At 50.3% G+C, this 20014-nt stretch overlaps 3 protein-coding genes across 3 annotated transcripts; all 3 read left to right on the top strand.

Annotated features, from left to right (window-relative positions):
* Nucleotides 1-4627: 4627 nt before the first annotated feature.
* Nucleotides 4628-8177, top strand: Slc10a3 (solute carrier family 10 member 3). The gene is made up of 2 exons (XM_042667526.1): nt 4628-4700; nt 6406-8177. Exon 2 carries the CDS (start codon nt 6552-6554, stop codon nt 7956-7958), a length of 1407 nt encoding a protein of 468 aa, XP_042523460.1. The 5' UTR covers nt 4628-4700; nt 6406-6551; the 3' UTR covers nt 7959-8177.
* Nucleotides 8178-8944: 767 nt separating this feature from the next.
* Ubl4a (ubiquitin like 4A) lies at nt 8945-10118 on the top strand. Its single transcript, XM_042667477.1, has 4 exons — nt 8945-9120; nt 9253-9358; nt 9603-9811; nt 9933-10118. Exons 1-4 carry the CDS (start codon nt 9073-9075, stop codon nt 10041-10043), a joined length of 474 nt encoding a protein of 157 aa, XP_042523411.1. The 5' UTR covers nt 8945-9072; the 3' UTR covers nt 10044-10118.
* A 7556-nt stretch (nt 10119-17674) lies between these two features.
* Lage3 (L antigen family member 3) lies at nt 17675-18835 on the top strand. Its single transcript, XM_042667531.1, has 3 exons — nt 17675-17929; nt 18204-18332; nt 18498-18835. Exons 1-3 carry the CDS (start codon nt 17721-17723, stop codon nt 18610-18612), a joined length of 453 nt encoding a protein of 150 aa, XP_042523465.1. The 5' UTR covers nt 17675-17720; the 3' UTR covers nt 18613-18835.
* The last annotated feature ends 1179 nt before the right edge of the window (nt 18836-20014 follow it).

Below are 20014 nucleotides of genomic sequence, written 5' to 3'. Positions count from 1 at the left end.
ACATCAACCCTCAAGAATTGAAGGTCAGGCAAGTTCGAGGAGGAGAGGACAGGCCGGCCTGGGAAAGAAAACACTTATGATGCCAGGGCTGCAAAGATCAAGCTGAGCTTGTTCTGGCTGTAGATAATGACAGATGCCACGACCCAGCCTTGAGTCAGTGCCAAACTGTTTAGACTGTGTTCCCGTGGACTTGGGGGAACGCTCACAAGTACATATCCCTAAGTTCCAGCCCAGGAGTTGTTTTTTATACTGCAATTTTTTTTTTGTCAGTTGTGGAGCTTGAACTCTGGGACTAGGTGCTGTCCCTCAGCTCTTCAGCTCAAGATGAGCATTGTACCACTTGAGCCACAGTGCCACTTCCAGTTTTCTGGTGCTTCATTGGAGAAGAGATTCTCACGGACTTTCCTGCATGGCTGGCTTTGAACTGAGAACCTCAGATCTTAATCTCCTGAGTATCTAGGATTACAGGTGTGAACCACCAGTGCCTGACCTATAGACTTTTTTTTTTTGCACCAATCCTGGGGCTTGAACTCAGGGCCTGGGCAATGTCCCTGAGCTTCTTTTGCTCAAGTTTAGCACTCTACCACTTGTGCCACAGCACCACTTCTGGCTTTTTCTGTGTATGTGGTACTAAGAAGTGGAACCCAGGGCTTCATGCATGCTAGGCAAGCACTCTACCCCTAAGCTACCTTCCCAGTCCCAGACTTTTTTTGAACCATGTTAAGCTCACAGCAACATTGAATAAAATATATAAGCAGTGCCTTAAATATCCCTTACCCCCAGCTCCCAATTTGTTACAATCAGTGAACCTCCACTGATTTATTCTTGGTGTTGCACATTCTTTGGGTTTTGACAAAATTGTATAATGCAGTGTCTCCACAATTATAGTATCAAATGTATATTCATTTCTTTAATCTTTTGTTATGGAAAATTTCTCTGATTTCTGAAATAGAAAGGATAGCATAATACAATTAATGTTAACATAATAGTATCATTAATTCCAGTGCACCCTTCAGCTGTTTCCACAGTGATTGACAGTGCCAACATTGTCTTGCCTGCACTTCCCCTGTCCTCCATATACTAAAGCACATCTCAGCTTAGTTACACAGCAGTCTTTCAGTTATGTACTGGTTGAGCCATTATCCCCGTTGTACAGAAAAGTTAACGGATCCTAGTGAGCTCAGGAAAGTTCATAGGTCCCGCAGGCTAGAAGGTAGATGAGTACAACTGCAGTTAGTAGCTCGTCCCCAGATGAAACTGGACCTCACTGTGTGTACCCTGAGGCTGGGAAGAGCATAGACCGTACTGTGCCCTTCAAACAATTGCTATGACCCACCAATTTTTCTCCATTTGCCCATTCGTTGGGCCAGTCACTGTGCTGCATGCTAGGATGATGTGAAGAACGTCATAGTGATGGCTTTTTTCTCCCCAGGGGTTTCCCTGTGCTGGGAGCTGCAATATCCCACGTGAGCCACAGGTGCTAAGAATGCAGATGGGCCTGAGAGGCTCATCTAGAGACCTGTTCTGAGATGTGACCTGGTGTTAGACAGGCAAAGTCAGCTATATTTCCCCACAAGTACCACGTGTACCCCAAACTTGTATATAACTTCCATGCCTGCATATTTACCACAAATTTCTGGCAGCCCCTAAGTAGAGAGCAGGATGTAGTCTTACCTCTCAGGGTCACCCTAGTGGCAGGTTTCCATGGAAGTACATTTATGTTGCTATGGCTGTTTTTTTCCTAATATTAATATTTTGTTATGTCTTTTATCAAAAGTTCTGGCTGTTATTATCACTTATTCTGCCTTTTCCCCTGAATCATACGTCTTTGCCTCGTCTGTAGAGCCCTTTCTCCTTCTCTTTTGGAGGAAATTATTCATTGCTATAAATCAGCTATGAACATTCTTTTGGCAGACAAAGCCACCAAATTCTTTTTTTTTGTGTATGGGGGGGGGGGGGGACTTGAACTCTGGGGCCTGGGCATTTTCCCTCAGCTCTTCAGCTCAAAAAGTCACCAAATTCTTCATCTCAGATATTCCATCACTCCACTCTGGATTTTCAGGGAATGTTGACATGATTGGCAATAATAGAAGCAGTCGGGGCTGGGAAGTTGGCTCAGTGGTAGAGCGCTTGCCTTGCATGCATGAGGCCCTGGGTTCGATTCCTCAGCACCACATAACCAGAAGAAAAAAAAAGCCAGAAGTGGCGCTATGGCTCAAGTAGTAGAGTGCTAGCCTTGAGCTGAAGACCTGAGGGACAGCACCCAGGCCCAAAGTTCAGGCCCATGACCGGACCCCCCCCCAAAAAAAAATAATAATAGAAGCAGTCTTCCATTCCCCTTCACCTCTGGCACACAACAGGAATTGTTGGTGCTCAAGTAGCCAGGTCCAGGTGAACTTAATTGAGCAGCATCAGAAAGTCCCAAGAGCACAGGCAATTAGAATATGAATATCCTGAACTTTTTCTTTCTCTGGCCCTTTCAGTTGACCCATCCCTTCTCGCTATTGCCAATTTCATTTCATCCTCAGACATCCCTATGTCAACTGCCCTTTTCTAGTCCAGAGTCTTCAGCTGCACGAAACAAACCCAGCCTGTCATGTTCTCTCAGGACTGCTGCTTGCATCAGTACCTCTCAAGCCCAATTGAGATACCAAGTACAAGTATACACACAAGTGTATACTTAGTAATCCTCTGAGCCTAAAAATCACCCCAGAACTATGGTCACAAATATATTTGATCACATATCAACCCTTTTATTTTTCCTGCTGGTGGGACTTGAATGCTAGGGCCCTAGTGCTTTTTTGCTCAAGGCTAGTGCTCTACAGCTTGATCCACAGCTCCGTTTCTGACTTTTTAGTAGTTAATTGGGGATGAGAATCTCATGGACTTTTCCTGCAAAGGGAATCCTCAAAGCTGAGCTTCTTGAGTAGCTATGATTATAGAGGTGAGCCTCTGGCTTATATCAAGCCCTTTTATCATGTACCCAACATATGTACATTTGCTTACCTGTTATATGCAGGTAATAATTTCAACTCTATAAAGCGTAATTTTCAAGTAAACATTACAAATTTGAATGCTAATAAATTTGTTCAAAGTTATTATTTGAGTTGGGTGCTTGTGGCTTATGCCTATAATCCAACTTGTTCAGGAGGCTGAGATCTGAGAATTGCTGTTCAAAGACAGCCAGAGCAGAAAAATCTGGGACTCTTATCTCCAATGAACCACCAGAAAACAGAAAGTGGAGCTGGGTTCAAGTGGTTGAGTGCTAGCCTGGAGCAAAAAAGGTCAATGACAGTGCTTAGGCCCTGAGTCCAAGGCCAATGACCAACAAAACAAACAGTATGATTTGAAAAACTAGACATATACATGGCTTTTTTTTGTCAGTCGTGGGGCCTGAACTCTGGGCCTGGGCACTGCCCTTCAGAAGCTCTTCAGCTCAAGGCTAGCACTCCACCACTTGAGCCACAGTGCCACTTCCAGCATTTCCTGCTTATGTGGTGTTCAGAAATCGAACCCAGGGCCTCATGCATGCAAGGCAAGCACTCTACCACTGAGCCACCTTCCCAGTCTGGCTTTGTTTTTTAACCATCCCCAACCATGACTTTTGGGACCACTCCTCTCTATCATAGCAGCCATGACTAAGAGTTTATTTACCCAGGCTCTCAAGCAATACGCTATCTGCCCCAGCCTCAGGAGGTTGGTGGGCATTTGGGGGGGGGGGGGGCTGATATTGGAATTCAAGGGCCTCGAGTTCTCAGCTTGCTTGCTGAGGATCGGTGCTCTGTCACTTGGAGCCATACCTTCAGCCTACCACCAGTCTAGCATTTTGCTAGTTTATTGGATGGAGTCTCGCAGACTTTTCTGCTTGGGTTGGCGTTGAACATCGTTCTCACAGGTGTCAGAAGTCAGGAGTCTCGCAGACTTTTCTGCTTGGGTTGGCGTTGAACATCGTTCTTACAGGTGTCAGAAGTCAGCTATCGGCGCCCGGCTCTGCACTTGTCTAATGTCTTTTTTGTTTGTTTGGTTGGTTGGTTGGTCATGGGGCTTGAATTGAACTCTGGGCCTGGGAGCTGACCCTCAGCTCAAGACTAACGCTGTAGCGCTTGAGCCACAGCGCCACTTCCAGTTTTCTGGTGGTTTGTTGGAGATCAGAGTCTCATGGACTTTCCTGCCTGGGCTGGCTTTGAACCACAATTCTCAGATCTCAGCCTCCTGAGAAGCTAGGATTACAGTTGTGAGAAACACCGGCACCTGGCTTCTGTCTTGTGACATCCTTTCTAAACTTTCTCATTATCCCATCTTTCTACCATGTTTCCTTTCCCTTTCCGCAAGCCCTCCGGACCTTGCTGGTGACAGAATGACTTGCCCAGGCCATCATTACAGAATGTTCAATTCTTTGTGCCCGGAGCCAATCAGCAGTGAGACAGGAAGCTGGTGGTCGCGAGGCGGCTTGTTACCTTGAGACGCGTTACGTCACATCCGCCAGAAACCCGTCTCAACGGCCAGCGTTCAGAGGGCCGCTGTTTGAGGGCGGGATCTGGACGCGAAGGCGGAGTTTCTGTGGGGCGGAGAGAGGCGGAGTGAGGCGGAGTTTGGGGCAGGGAGGGACTTTAGGGCGGGGCGGAGCCCGAGAGGGCCGCCTCGCGGGCTTGTGCCGGCTCGGCCGGCGCCGGTGCCGAGCTCCGCGGCAGCGGAGGCAGGTGAGAGCCTTCGGCCGGGAAGGGGCGGGCGGGGGGGTGGCTTCTGGCCCCGTCCCCGCTCCACGGTCGTTCATTTGGACATCCTGGCTTGGCCAGACCCAGCTGGGAAGGGCCGAAGTGTGTTCTTGAGGCCTGGCTGGCCCTGGAATGACGTGAGAGCTCCCTTGACCGAGATCATTCGGTCAGGTTGAGCGACCTTCCTTCAGTCCCACCCCACTTTGTGCTCGGGCTCTGCTAATGCCCCACCCGACAACTTCCACACTCCCAAGAGGAGTCCCAGTTAACACTGCCAGTTACCCTCCTCCCAGAAAACTGCACTTCTGTAGAAAACGCATCCATCAAGCCCAGTTTGCCTTCCCTGTCCTGGGACTGCATCTGCTCAAAGTCGTTCAGCCCCTCAAGCAGAAACCGTGTCAGATTAGTAGCAAACTCCTCCCCTAGTGACCCCAGGCTTCCATGCTGCAGGAGGAATAGGGCGTGGGGTGGATTGCTGTTAGCCTCTCCCTAAACTCCTTACCACCACCCTGCTTCTCCTCTCCACTTCACTTCTACTCCACTCTGGCTTTCCTGCCCCCCCCCCCCCCCCCATCCAGTGAAAATCAAAGACTGCACCAAGACCCTCAGCTCTCAAGGACCATGCTATCCTGTCATGCTGTGGTGGGAATAGGAGGCTTTCACAGAGAGCAGTGTTTTCATGAATCTGCCCTCCGCTCCCAATTTCCCCTCTCCCCAGTCTCAGATGAAGGAGTCAGGCCAAACAGGGATTTGAATCCAGAGAGGCAGGGTCTGTGCGACACTGCAGGGCTGGAAGCAACAGACAGTAGTGATGAAAAACTGTGCCCTTGCCCTGCTTGCCCCACTTCTACCACAGGACATGATGGGTGGTGGTTGCCCAGTTGGAAAGTAGAAAGAGACATACCCTCCTCCTTTCGCCACAAGCACCCCACCCCCTAAACACGCAAGTTCCACAGGGAGTTCAGGGCCCTAACAGGAGCACATTTCCAGGAAGGCTCTGGACGCTGAGCACAGCCCCTTAGATGTGATGCAGCAGCTCTAGGAGCTCAAATTCCAAGACTGCCACAGACGTGGGAGCTGACAAGGAGAAATCCCCCTGTGGACATCTGACCCCCGTTGTGCTGCCCCATAGGCAACATCCTTAGGGAGAAAGGCACCTGCTTCTTCATAGTAGCCCCTGCCCTACCCGTGTCTTGTCATGGCAAGGTGGGCCATATAGACACAGAAGTAGTGTTCCCTACCGTGTGTCCATGGCAGACATTATTCCCTAGAGCTATGGTCACCTACTGCCCTTGCCACTCTGCCACCACTTTATGCCTGACAAATGACATAGATTCCCCAGTCTATACTCTTATGACCTCCTGGATCTGGCACCAGCCAGGGGGAAGCAGGGTAGTGGTGACAAAACTAGAGGTGGATCTCCTGAGTCCCTGGTATCAGAACATCTCAACAAGCCACTGTGAGGCAAGTGCAGGGAACAGTAGGAATCGGCAGGATGTAGGTGGTTCCGGTGGGTGGGGGGTGAGATGCCTGAGGCACTTGTGCTGGGGAAGGGACCAGCGCTGAGGTTGCATTTCCATTCCTGAGCTTTGGTGAGGCTCTGCTGAGCCAGCAGTGGGCTTCCAGATATCCAAGCTCCTGAACTCACACCTGGGCACCAGCTACCTGTCTATGCCCCTTCTGTTTTCAGGGAGAAACCTGCCATCAAGGAAGGCAGCACAAGACCAGGACTTGCCGATGGACCATTCTCAGGATAACCCAACAGCACCAGCAGGGGTTCCCTTCTAAGCCCAAGAGGTGAAGAGGTCCCGAGCACAGTTTTCTTCAGGAAGAGCCATGGTGTTGAGGAGGGGCAGGGGCAGCTGCCAGTGGTGGTGTGGGCCCCTAGTCATGTTCACAGCTGCCTTGCTGCTCATCAGCCTGCCATGGGGGGCCAAAGCCATGGCCATGGCCAGCCTTGGCACCTCCCTGGGCCCCACTGGATCACTGGTGAAGGGCCACTACTTGAGCATTGGGGATGGTTCTGTGATGGAGTTTGACTTTCCTGAGAAGAGTGAGGGTATTATTGTGATCTCAAGCCAGTACCCAGCACAGGCCAATAGGACAGGGCTCAAACCCACACTGAGAGTAACATCTCTCGACCCAGAAGTGCTGTCCATCAAGAACGTAAGTGCCATAACATGGGGCAGTGGAGGTGGCTTCGTGGTGAGCATCCACTCAGGCCTAGCTGGGCTAGCCCCACTCCACATCCAGCTTCTGGACTTCCACAAGGCCGCACCTATGCTGGTGGAGGAGCGGAGAGATTTCTGCATCAGAGTCTCACCCGCTGAAGACACCCATGCCACCCTCAGCACCAACTTGGCCCACTTCTCAGAGAATCCAATACTGTACCTGCTTCTGCCTCTTATTTTTGTCAACAAGTGTTCATTTGGATGCAAAGTAGAACTTGAGGTTCTGAAGGGTCTCCTGCATAGCCCGCAGCCCATGCTTCTGGGCCTTTTGGGCCAATTTCTGGTCATGCCTTTTTATGCTTTCCTGATGGCCAAAGTCTTCATGCTGCCCAAGGCCTTGGCTCTCGGCCTCATCATTACCTGCTCGTCGCCTGGTGGTGGAGGAAGCTACCTCTTCAGCCTGCTTCTTGGAGGAGATGTGACGCTGGCCATCTCTATGACTTTCATCTCAACAGTAGCGGCCACTGGCTTCCTGCCATTATCCTCCATCATCTACAGCCACCTGCTCAGCGTCCACGAAACACTCCACGTGCCCATCTCCAAGATCCTGGGAACCCTGCTGTTCATCTCCATCCCCATAGCAGCAGGTGTGGTCATCAAGTTCAAGCTCCCCAGGTTCTCGCAGCTGCTGGTACTGGTCATCAAGCCCTTCAGCTTTGTGCTCATCCTAGGCGGCCTCATCTTGGCCTACCGCATGGGGGTCTTCATCCTGGCAGGTGTCCGGCTACCCATTGTACTGGTAGGCTTCACGGTGCCCCTCGTTGGCTTGTTGGTGGGCTACTGCCTAGCCACGTGCCTGAAGCTGCCAGTGGCCCAGAGACGGACTGTGAGCATCGAGGTGGGGGTGCAAAACAGCTTGTTAGCCTTGGCCATGCTGCAGCTGTCTCTCCGCAGCCTTCAAGCAGACTATGCCTCCCAGGCCCCATTCGTTGTGGCGCTAACTGGGACCTCCGAGATGCTGGCTTTGGTCGTCGGCCACTTCATCTACAGAAGCCTGTTCGGGGTCTCATGAAGCCCCTGGGTCAAGCTTCCTTCACCTCGGCCTCTCGAGTCACCACTGCCGCTGCGATTCCTATATACCAAAGGCCTTTCGTTCTCATGCACTATGCATTCAAACAAATTCAGGCTTATTGGTTTTTTTTTACTGTTATTTTTTTATTCTCCAGCTTCCAGTGCCAAAGAGGCTATGCTAAGTTTAGGTGTGTGCACTGCCCAGAAAGTATATTTCAATAAAACAGAAAAAGCAAGCCCGGGTCCCTTTCAGTCTTTGACCCTTGGGGCCTCGCGATTGGGGGAAGAGCATGCGTGGGAAGTGTGGGCAGCTGTGGGCCGGATGGGTGATTGGCTGAAGTGGCACGTTGACCCCTCCACAGGCTTTCTGTGTCGCCCCTGTCAGGTGCTGGAGATGAAACCCACGCACATGGTGGACAAGTGCTGTCTGGCTGCCTCCCCACCCCTGCACGAGTCATGGCTCATCTATCCCTTCCCCACGCATCCCTCCCCACCGGGTGGAAACCCAGTAGTTTGGTTTGGTTTCTGCTCCCTTTTCGTGTTTTGTTTTTCCAGGCAGACGAGAAAGAAGGGAGCGGAAAGGCATCAGGCTGTGGGACGATTGCTGTGAATGCGAGACAATCGGGACCTGGGGGCGGGCGGGGGGCTCGGCACTGGCGTGCCCTACCCGCGCTGGCAGGGCGGGACAGGCCGAAGCCGGTCCCAGGCAGCGTCCTGGCCTTCATTCTCCTGACTGCATGCTCCCCAATGAATCAAGCATCGCCCTACATGTCCCCTGCCCTGTGCGGGCAGCCAGGAGAAGCCACGTTCCCCTGCCGCCGCTGAGCGCGGCGCGCAGTCCGGCGATGCCCCCGCCCCCGCCCTGGCAAGGGCGGTCCCAGAGGCAGCGACTGGGGCTGGGGCGCAGAGCAGGGGCGGGACCTGAGGACGTGGGCCCGCTGCGAGGGTGACGGCGGCGGCAGCGGAGGCAGCGGCGGCAGTGGAGGCGGCGGGCGCGCCCCTCTCGCGGCTTCCGGCGCCGACGAACGGTTCCGGCGCGCGCCTGGGGCGGCGGCGCGAGGCCGGGGAACAGTTGGGGCCGGGTAGGAATCGTAGTGAACGGCGCCGCAGCCGCCATGCAGCTGACGGTGAAGGCCCTTCAGGGCCGCGAGTGCAGCCTGCAGGTACGATCGCCGGGCCCGCACCGAGACGGGCGGACCTGGGAGGCCGGAGAGCCGAACCTCGGGACGGGACGAGGGTTTCCCCGCCCAGGAGCTGTAGGCTGATCCTCTGCCTCCCACCCTTGGCCCGATCAGGTGGCAGAGGACGAGCTGGTGTCCACGCTGAAGCAGCTGGTCTCCGAGAAGCTGAATGTCCCGGTGCGCCAGCAGCGTCTACTTTTCAAGGGCAAGGCCCTAGCAGGTAACCAGGGGACCCCACAGGCAGTGGGTGGATGAGGGGCCCGGGCCGCCGGGTCCAGGCAGCAGTGTGATGGATCCGGACTCTGGCTCTGCTACCAGGTGCCAAAGGACCCTGGGGAAGGTGGCAGAAGCCACCAGAGCCAGACACCACCGCACTGCTGTTCCTCTGGCTGCCCGAGGCAGCATTGCTTCTGTGGTTGCCACACGGCTGTGTGGAAGAAACCCCACGAATCTCTCTTTGGCAGATGACAAACGACTGTCAGATTACAGCATTGGACCCAATTCCAAGCTCAACCTAGTGGTTAAACCTCTGGACAAGGTGTTACTGGAAGCAGGCACTGCCCGCAGACTGGCTGATTCTGCACCGACGCCTGTCTGGCAGCTGATCTCTAAAGTCCTTGCCCGCCACTTCACTGTGGCAGATGCCAACAGGGTCCTGGAACAGCTACAGAGGGTGAGGGCACCACCCAATCCTAGCTGCTCCCGCGACTCCCAATCCCTGCATCCATTACAACTGACACCCTTTTCGTGTCTCCACCGACACCCCCTGAATTCTCCTGGCTTTCTCTCCTTAGGATTATGAGAGATCTCTAAGCCGCCTGACATTGGATGACATCGAACGCTTAGCCGGTCGCTTCCTGCACCCTGAGCTCTCTGAAGCTATGGAGAAGGGTTTCCCCAAATAGCGTCCTCTCAATAAGGGGAGGAGCCCAAGCCCAGGCCACAGCTGCATGTTGCATTAAATGTGTTCTCATGTTGCAGTTTGGCTCATAGTAATAATAATAGCTGGTGTGTACCCCAGCTCTTGGTAGGCACTACTCACAGCATTTGACCAGGGCTCTCTTCCACCTTCTGCAGAACAGGTGAGACAGTACAGTGGAGGCACCTGGCATGCTGTGGGCCAGGTAGATCTGAGTCCAGCCACCTTATACAGGAGTGCCTCAGTGTGCTGGGGAAGGTGCTCTTTGGGGGATAGGCTTTGACATTTCATTTAGCCACCCAGACTAAATCCTTGGGTGACTCCCTCACAAGACTAACAAAGAAAGCAGCTGCCCTGCTGCCAAGCGCTATCACTTGACCTCCAACACAGCTGACAGAACCCTCCACAGCTTTCCAAAGAAGGCCAAGTGATAGCCCTGGGCCCCTGAGCTTCTGGAGCCAGACCCTGAAGCCACAGGGTCACCCCAGCTCTGCAGGATGGCTTGGGCCAAGTTTCGGTGCCACTTGCGTTCCCAGTCCTGGACTCGGTAACAGCGAGGGCCACTCTTCAACCTGACCAATTTCCTGCCTCTTTATCCACGTCAGGGTAGGGAGTTGCTGTCCTCTGCAGTTCTACATGGTATTCCCTAAACAAACCCAAGCCAGAAATGAAGCAGTAGCCAAACATGAGCCAGAGATGGCGTTTCCTGGGCCTTGGTGGCACAGCCTTTCTCTGGGGCACCCTGCCTGCTAAGCTCCTCCTCCAAGTGGGTAGTTTGTACCCATTACAGTAGACAGATGATTCAGCCAAGGTAGTGTCACAGCTGCCTTGGCCTTGGCCTCTACACCCACACATCTCCCACCCATGGAAGATGGATGCTTCCTGTGTACAGAGGCTTCTACTTTGCACACTCCTCATTGCCCAAGAGGAGCCTCAGGATGCTGAGGTGGATACAGAAGTATGGGCTCAGTAGCACTGTGCCCTGTTGATGGTGCTAGACATCATACAAGTACCTGCTCCTTTGAGCTGGGAACAGTTCAGGCTGCAAGACAAGCACACACAGGATACTGCTCTTGTCCCTCTGTTCTCTCCAAGGGCGCCCCTCAGTGTGGTCAGTGCTATGCCTGCCCTTCCTGGCCGCGCCAGATGGGTGAACACTGAGTTCCCATGGTGGGAAGATGAACAAAGGAGGGTGAAAAGCAGATGATAGCCCCCTGGGCCTCCCTGAGAGCTGAGGATAGCATATAGCAGAAACCTGCTTAGAAGCATGTGTGGTGTGACAGCTCAGATGACAGGCTTATTTTAAGTCAGGGAATGTATTTTTTTAAATTAAATAACACTAAAGGTGCATGTGAGACTTTTACCCAAGAGGAATTCTTATTAAACTGGGCTGCTTTGGGTTTCCAATCATTGGTTTAGCAATAACGGAAACTTACTGGTTTACAAAACTGCAAAGGCCAGGAATTCTGGCAGTGGGTGAACAATTTCACCAAATATCCAGTTTCTTCCTGCATCCCTCTGCATTTTCCAGTATCTTCATCCTCCACCACCACCTACAAGGAGCAAAAGGTAGCTGCCTGCTGCTTCGATGGATCCTGCCTGCTTTTCACTGCCAGTGGGAAACACTCTGCAGTGTAGCTTCTGTCTCAGATGCCCCAGCTAATAAATGTTGCTATTTCATTGGCCAGAACTGTGTCTGATTATTTTGGCTGTGGGAATGAGAGGGAGTTGCTCACTGCCCATGTCAACTGCCCCCTCAAGGTGTGCAGAGACTGCTTCCTGTGGACAGAGCTGGGTTTCACAAGGGACTGGGGTAGATCCTAGAGGGAGGCGCAGTGAAGATGACAATCACCTTAAGGTAATGAAGGAGGAAAGGCTGCTCAAATAAGAAGGAGCTTTTCTATTGTTCAAGGACATAAGTAAGCCCATGTGGGCTTGTGGAAATGTAACTATATATAAGAGGCGAATACATCTTTTTCTTTAACTCTTGGTAAAGTAAATATAAGCACCTCAAAAAAAACAAAACAAACAAACAAAAATCCTGTGTGGGCTTATTGAACCCACTATAGAGGCAAAGAAACCCTAGACATAGTTATTGATCCCTATGCCAATGCTTCCCATTTAGGTGCCAGAGACTGGAGGCCTCGTGGCTGAAGGCTCATCTTGGCCAGAGATAGAGGGCAGTGTTCCAGGTAAATTTTTTTAATTTTATATATATATTTTTGCTGTCAGTGCTGGGCCTTAAAATCAGGGCCTGAGCACTGTCCCTTTGCTTTTTTGCACAGGGATGGTGCCCTACCACTTAAGCCACAGCTCCACGTCCAGCTTTTTGGTAGTTTATTTGGAGATAAAAAGTATCTCAGCTGGGGCTGGGAAGGTGGCTCAGTGGTGGAGCGCTTGCCTTGCATGCATGAGGCCCTGGGTTCGATTCCTCAGCACCACATAAGCAAAAAAAAAAGAAAAAAGCCGGAAATGGCGCTGTGCCTCAAGTGGTAGAGTGCTAGCCTTGAGCTGAAGAGCTGAGGGACAGCACCCAGGCCCAGAGTTCAGGCCCCACGACCGGACCCAAAAAAAAAAAAAGTATCTCAGCCGGGGGCTGGGAAGTTGGCTCAGTTTTAGAGTGCTTGCCTCACATGCATGAGCCATGGGTTCGATTCCTCAGCACCACATAAGCAGAACAAAACCTGGAAGTGGTGCTGTGGCTCAAGTGGTAGGGTGCTAGCCTTGAGCTGAAGAGGTGAGGGACAGCACCCAGGCCCAGAGCTCAGCCCCCATGACTGACCAAAAAAAAAAAAAAAAAAGGTATCTCAGCCGGGTGCTGGTGGCTCATGACTGTAATCCTAACTACTCAGGAGGGTGAGATCTGAGGATCGTAGTTCAAAGCCAGCCGGGGCAGGAAAGAACAAGACACTTATTTATCCTCCATGAACCACCAGAAAACTGGAAGTGGTGCTGTGTCTCAAGTGGTAGAATGCTGGCCTTGAGCTGAAGAACTCAGGGACAGCACCAAGGCCCAGAGTTCAAGCCCCATGACCAAAAAAAAAAAAAAAAAAAAAAAGGAGTCTCTCTCAGATTATTACCATATGTATATAAATGTAACTCCGCTGTATATCACCTCTAAAATATCAATTTGAAAAAAAAAAAGATTAAAAAGAGTTGCTCAGATTTATCTACCCAGGCTACCTTCAAGCCTTGATCTTCAGATGTCAGCTTCCTGAATAGCTAGGATTACAGGTGTGACCACCCACATGTTGGCAGCACTACAGAGCCTCTATCTGAAAACTCACTCTTGACTCCCTGTTACCTTCTGAAAAGCTAAGCAAGAGTTCAAGGCAACCCTCCTGCCCCCACAAAACCTCTAAGGTCTGTGTGACTGATGTTCTCATTGCTACTGTTGCCATTGTTTTTAAACCATTTGGTTTTTTTTTCCTGTGTGAACTCAAGCCAGTCCCTGAACTTTTTTTGCTCAAGGCTAGTGCTCTACTACTTGAGCTGCAGTGCCACTTTTTTGGGGGTGGGGGGTATTTTATTGGAGATAAGAGTCACAAACATTTGTGCTTAGACTGGCTTTGAACAGCAACCCTCAGATCTCAGACTCCTGAGTAGGTAGGATTACAGGCATGAGCCACCGGTGCCTGGCTTTCTAGACCATTTTGATGAACAGATATTGGAATATATACATACCCTAGAAATCACAAGTTCATACTGAAACCTTCAGTAACAGTCCAGCATCACAGTTCTTTCACACCTTCTCTCCACAGTAAGAATTCTGGATTCTAACATCGATATATTTACTCATTTGTTACCAGAAAGAGTGGAAAAGAACACCCAAAATAGGTGCACACACACCTCATCCCTATCATTATCAACAACAAATATGCTAAGAGTGAAGCCAATTATTTTTGTCCTTATAATATAACCCAGAAAAGGAGTATAGAAACAGAAGTGGATGTAAAACACATTGATTTACCTAGGTATGGTGGCAACACCTGTAGTTCCTGCTGAGGTGGAGGGGTCACTTAAGCTCAGGAGTTCAAGACCAGCCTGGCTGACATAGTGATAGTGAGACCCTATCTTCACACAAAAAATAAAAATAAAGCACTCAGGCCAGGCACGGGTGGCTTATGCCTGTAACCATAGCTACCCAGGAGGCTGAGATTTGAGGATTGAAGTTTGAAGCCAGCCTGGACAGGAAAAGCCATGACATTTTTTTCCAATAAACTACTCAAAAAAAAGTCAGAAGTGGCACTGTGGCTCAAAGTAAAGAAAAAAACACTGAATTATTGTCTCTGTGACTTTTGTCATATTCATTTAAATTTGTTCTTTCTCAATTATAACATTTTTACTCTCTTTTTTGTGTGTGCTGGTCCTGTAATTGGAATGTAGAGACAAGGCACTGCCCTTGAGCTTTTTTGCTCAAGGCTAGAGTTCTACATCTTGAGCCATTGCTCCAGCTTTTTGGTGATAAATTGGAGATGAGTCTCATGGGTTGACTTTGAACCTTGATCCTCAGATCTCAGCCTGCTTCAGTAGCTACGATTACAGGTGTGAGCCATAGGCACCTGGCGATTTTTACTCTGTGTGTGTGTGTGTGTGTGTGTGTGTGTGTGTGTGTGTGTGTGTGTGTGTGTGTGTGTGTGTGTGTGTGTGTGTGTGTGTGTGTGTGTGTGTGTGTGTGTGTGTGTGTGTCCTATGGCTTGAACTCAGGGCCTAGGCACTATCCCTGAGCTTTTCTGCTCAAGGCTAGTGCTCTACCACATGAACTACAGTTCCACTTCCAGTCTTTTTGGTGTTTCACTGGAAATGAGTCTCACGGGCTTTCCTGCTTGGGCTGACTTTGAACAGAGATCCTCAGATTTCGGTCTTTTGAGTAGCCACTAGCGCATGGCTGCAAACCTTCTGATTGTAAATATAACTTTAGTTCCCTTAAAAAACACAAAAAGGAAATTCTAGCATGCAGAGATCCTGCACATTTATTAATCAGGGTATTGTTCTAGAGTTCTGTGGATATACTGTATAACTTATTAAATTGGTATTTCAGGATTATCACAAATCTGATTATACCTATTCACACTGCCAGTGAAGGAGACTGTGCTTCCTCTAGATAATTAGCCCTTGATTTCCCCTGATTGTTTCCCTAGATGGTTTGCTCTTCTATTAGGTTTAAGTGTCCTCATCTGGTTCAGCTTGCTCATGTATAACACTTTTGTTGGGTTTGATTCCTCACATTTTATGTGGTTTAGGCCTATATAAGCTTGGTGCTAGTGGCATTCTGAGTTGTTGGTCTATGAGACATGAGTCCACCAGCAGTTTGGATGTCCAGTAAGACTCATAATTTGGCCTCTTTTTTTTTTGTCAGTTGTGGGGCTTGAACTCTGGGCCTGGGCACTGCCCTTGTGCTCTTCAGCTCAAGGCGAGCACTCTACTGCTTGAGCCACAGTGCTTACTTCAGTTTTCTGTTTATTAAATGGAGCTAAGAGTCTCATGGACTTTCCTGCCCAGGCTGGCTTTGAACCATGATCCTCAGATCTCAGCCTCCTGAGTAGCTCGACTTACAGGCGTGAGCCACCTGCACCCAGCTAATTTGGCCTCTTAAATGGTGGCTTCTCTGTTTCTCGGGACTGAATTCCCTTACAACACTAGTACTTTGGTTGAGGTTCCTGTGATTTCTCACCTTCATTGCTGGCAGGTTTCATCTCCAAACAGCCACTCCAAAACATGTGTAAGATACAAATCAGACAGCTTTGGCCCCTATAAAGTCCACTCTAGCCAGCTAGTGCTAGTGCTATATAAAGTGATATCCCTAGGAGGGGTCCACTCCTGCAGACTCCTGCATGGATGTCGTGCCACATGTCTTGGAGAATACTGGGCCTAGAAAAAGGGCTGGAGAGGCCAGACACTGGTGGCTCACACCTGTAATCCTAGCTACTCAGGAGGCTGAGATCTGAGAATTGAAGTTCAAATCCAGCCTGGGCAGGAAAATCCGTGAGACACTTTTTTTTTTTTGGTCGGTCGTGGGGCTTGAACTCTGGGCCTGGGCGCTGTCTCAGCTCTTCAGCTCTAGGCGAGCACTCTACTGCTTGAGCCACAGCGCCACCTCCGGTTTTCTGGTGGTTAATTGGAGATAAGAGTTTCATGGACTTTCCTGCCCGGGCCAGCTTTGAACTGAGATCCTTAGATCTCAGCCTCCTGAGTAGCTAGGATTATAGGCATGAGCCACCAGCACCCGGCCCACGAGACTCTTATCTCTAATTAATTACCAAAAAAAACAGAAGTGGCGCTGTGGCTCAAGTGGTAGAGCACTCGCTTTGAGCTGAAGAGCTCAGGGATAGCACCCAGGCCCAGAGTTCAAGCCCCACAACTGACAGAAAGGAAGAAAGAAAGAAAGAAAGGAAGGAAGGAAGGAAGGAAGGAAAAGAAAGAAAGACAGAAAGAAAGAAAGACAGAAAGACAAAGGTCTGGAGAGAAGAAGGAAATGCAGTTATTGTAGTCAATTACATGAGGTAAGAACTGAAGTACATAGCTTGAGGGAAGGGATAAGAGGGGAAAAACGGAGAATGATGGGTGACATTGAGCAAGAAGCATTGTACTCATAACCTGACTTAAGGAAATGTAACCTCTTTGTGAAACTACTTAGTGATAAAAAGTAAAAATAAACAATCAGGCAGAATAGTTAGCATGGAAAGAAAAAGAGATTTAATACTGAAAAATGAAGGAGCTTGTATCTATTTTGCATTCGTACTTTTATTATGTAATCTAGGAAATATAATTGCTTTGAAGGTCAGAATAAATTAACGGCATTTTGTACTGTGAAAAATAATAATAAAGAAAAAAGATGGTGGGAATGCATGTGATGGAGGCTGTATCTGTTCCTGCAAGTGCCCGGAAGCTACATTGGGGTTAGGTGTTCTAAGAGTCTGAGTTGCTTCCTCCTCCTCCCCCTTCTTCACCCCTTCCCCTTTTTTGGTGCTAGTCCTGGGACTTGAGCTCGGGGCCTGGGCACTGCCCCTGTGCTGCTTTTGCTCAAGGCTAGCACCAAAGTAAAATCTAGTGCTGTAGCCAGGGCCTCATTTCCGTCTTTTTGGGGTGATTAATGGCAGATAGGGTCTCACGGAGTTTCCTGGCAAAGCTAGGATTGCAGGTGTGAGAGACACTGGCGTCCGACTAAGTCTGAGATTAAGCGAGCACTAATTGCCCAGACAGCCAAAGAAAGGGGTCTCAGGGAACTTCCAGCAGGACGGGAAGGTAAGAAGCGATCACAAACTCAGCCAGTCATTTGAGGCTTGTTTATCCACTCTGGAAAGACCAATTCGCTTCCTGCTGTAATGGCTGGAGCTTCGGTGAAGGAACCTTAGTTTCCCAAGGGCTTGAGAGCAACATGGTCGGCTGAAGACTATGCACCTGGCAGCTGGCTAGGGGTGTATTTGTACAGGTGCGTGGATCATTTCGTGTGAGAAGCTGCTGGTGGAGTAGAGGAATCCAGGTGAGAACTGACCAGCTTGCCCCTAAAGCCCCGCCAGCTGCCGGATTGCGCCTGCGCGCGTGGAGCGCCGGGGGGGGGGGGGGGGAGGAGGTGGAGCTTCAGGGGGTGGAGCTTCAGCGCTGCGTCGGCCGTCACTGGCAAGGGCGGGCCGTTGGTGTGGAAGGCGGAGCGGTAGCCAACATGCAGGCGGCCGACGCGGGCTCCGGAGACGCAGCCCTTGGCGCCGACGGCCAGCGTAGTCGGGGTAGCTGCTGCTGTCCTGGCGATCCAGGTTTAGTACAGGTTACAACCGGCGGAGCGCACCATATTTCACCTGTGTTACAAGACCAGGATTCAGGCAGAGACGCTACGTCCTGCGCCGAAAGGCCTGGAGTCCGACCACACATGTTGTATCCTACGGGAGCGGCAAAGGAACGGACCGGGGTGGCGGTGGTGGTGCCTGGGTCTGGGGAAGGGGAAGTCGCGAAGCAGGGGAGCCAGCGGGAAGCGGAGGCCAGGAGGTGTGGGCGTTGGGGGTGTGCCGAGGGCACTTGGGGAGCGGGGCGGGGGCAGGGGTGGCCTGGGAGTGTATACGCAGGGCTGAAGGGGAGGCGGCCTCGTGGGGGTGGGGGTGGCCCTCGAGGACCAAGTCCCCATGATACTCCTTCACGGAACCTGCGCCAGCGCCCTCAGCGTGCCTTTCCCGACCCCTTTGGAAGCCGAAATCGCCCGTGGGGCCCTGGCCCCAGATGCTGAGCCCCACCAGGGAGCACTGGGGAAGGAGCTCACAGTGAGCGGGAGCACCTTGGCCGTGTGAGTTGAGCAGGGGCCGGCGTGGTGGGCAGGCGGCCTGCATTCGGCTGGGCAGCATGGAGGCACGCAGCCACTCTGCTCGGTAATAACAGGGCTGTCAGAAGTTTGGTGTCATAGGGCAGGACTTACCACGACAGTTTGCTTTTCTCTTTTCCTCACTCTTAGACACTGGACAGCTGGAGACGCTCGCCTGCTCCGGGTTTCCATCATCAGCTTCCTTGAACAGGTTGCCCTGGTCATGCGGACCATGCAGCGCTTTGGACCCCCTGTTGCCCGCTAAAGATGGACTGGGCAGCAGACCCAAGGTTGCAACTTTAGGTCTCCTTCGAAGCAAAAATGCATCCTTACCTAGCACAGAGAGTCTAGAAGTACTTGTTGCTTAAGGGTGATGACCTAATGGCTTCTCTTCATTGGCCCTTGGGTGCTAGGGGCCACTTGTTTTGTTTGGGGTTTTAATGGTTGTTAGCACAGGAAATAAAACTGAGTTACTGATCACATCTAAATTTTTTTCCACCTCACATTTTCTTGCCTTTTTCATCTGTTGGAGAAGAGGTTCTGATTGTAACATAGCAATGTTGAGGTACCTGCAAACAGTTTCAGAAACAGCAAGACAAAAACTTTCATCCTTTACACTATTAAGATATTTTGGTCAAGGCTGGCTCTCTACTACTTGAGCCATACCTCCACTTCCAAGTTTTTGCTGCTTAATTGGAGATAAGAATCTCTGGCATTTGTCTGCCTTGGCTGGCTTCATACCTTGATCTTCAGGTCTCAGCTTCCTGATTATTTATGATTACAGTCATGAGCTACCCCATAAGTACCCAAATAGTATTACATTTCTTCCCAGGTTTTTTTTTTTTTTTCAATCCTAGATCTTGTGCTAGTACTGGGGCTTGAACACAGACAGGACCTTGTACTCATAGCTGATGATCTACCTCTTAACCACACCTGCACTCTTGTATTTTCCTAGTGACACAGAGTAGAGATTTATGGAGTTTTCCACCCCAGTTGTCTTTGAACCTTGTTCCTCAGATCTCAGTCTCCTGAATAACTAGGTTTATAAGCATGAGCCACGAACACCTGGCTTCTTTCTGCTCTCCAAATTTTCAAAAACACATTACAAAAGTCATATTTTTGCAAGTGGTGCTGTGGCTCAAGGGGGTAGAATGCTCACCTTGAGCTGAAGAGCCTGAAGTGCCCAGGCCCAGAGTTCAAGCCCCATGACTGACAAAAAAAAGTCATACATTTTAACATACTTTGTTTCACACTTAAATCCTTCCCATTTTTCTATTCTAATGAGCCAAGGTTTTGATGAGATTCATATCTATCTATCTATATCTATATAGCTATATATGCTTGAATGTATGGTTCTTCTCTCTGAATAGGTTTCCAAGGAGTAGAATTACTGCGTTTAAAAAAAAAAAAGATTTGTTGGGCACTGGTGGCTCACACCTGTAATCTTTGCTACTCAGGAGGCTGAGATCTGAGGTTCTCAGTTCAAAGCCAGCCAGAGCAAGAAAATCTGTGAGACTCTTATCTCCAATTCACCACCAGAAAACCCCAAACAAACAAACAAAAAAAACCAAGCCTTTGGGCTGGGATGTAGCTCAGTGGCAAAGCGCTTGCCTAGCAAGTGCAATGTCCTGGGTTCAATCCCCAGTACCAAAAAAGAAAAGACAAAA

Source organism: Dipodomys spectabilis, unplaced genomic scaffold (assembly GCF_019054845.1).
Source record: "Dipodomys spectabilis isolate Male_0828 unplaced genomic scaffold, ASM1905484v1 ptg000411l, whole genome shotgun sequence".
NCBI classification, from domain to species: Eukaryota; Metazoa; Chordata; class Mammalia; order Rodentia; family Heteromyidae; genus Dipodomys; species Dipodomys spectabilis.
The sequence above is the reverse complement of the archived record's forward strand: the minus strand, read 5'-3'. Positions and strand labels throughout refer to the sequence as shown.

Coding starts and splice junctions, on each gene's coding strand:
- Lage3 (XM_042667531.1), top strand. CDS start 17,721: ATGCAGGCGGCCGACGCGGGCTCCGGAGACGCAGCCCTTGGCGCCGAC. Junction 17,930..18,203: donor GGAGTCCGACCACACATGTT/GTATCCTACGGG, acceptor AACCTGCGCCAG/CGCCCTCAGCGTGCCTTTCC. Junction 18,333..18,497: donor AGCGGGAGCACCTTGGCCGT/GTGAGTTGAGCA, acceptor CCTCACTCTTAG/ACACTGGACAGCTGGAGACG.
- Ubl4a (XM_042667477.1), top strand. CDS start 9,073: ATGCAGCTGACGGTGAAGGCCCTTCAGGGCCGCGAGTGCAGCCTGCAG. Junction 9,121..9,252: donor GCCGCGAGTGCAGCCTGCAG/GTACGATCGCCG, acceptor TGGCCCGATCAG/GTGGCAGAGGACGAGCTGGT. Junction 9,812..9,932: donor TCCTGGAACAGCTACAGAGG/GTGAGGGCACCA, acceptor TTCTCTCCTTAG/GATTATGAGAGATCTCTAAG.
- Slc10a3 (XM_042667526.1), top strand. CDS start 6,552: ATGGTGTTGAGGAGGGGCAGGGGCAGCTGCCAGTGGTGGTGTGGGCCC.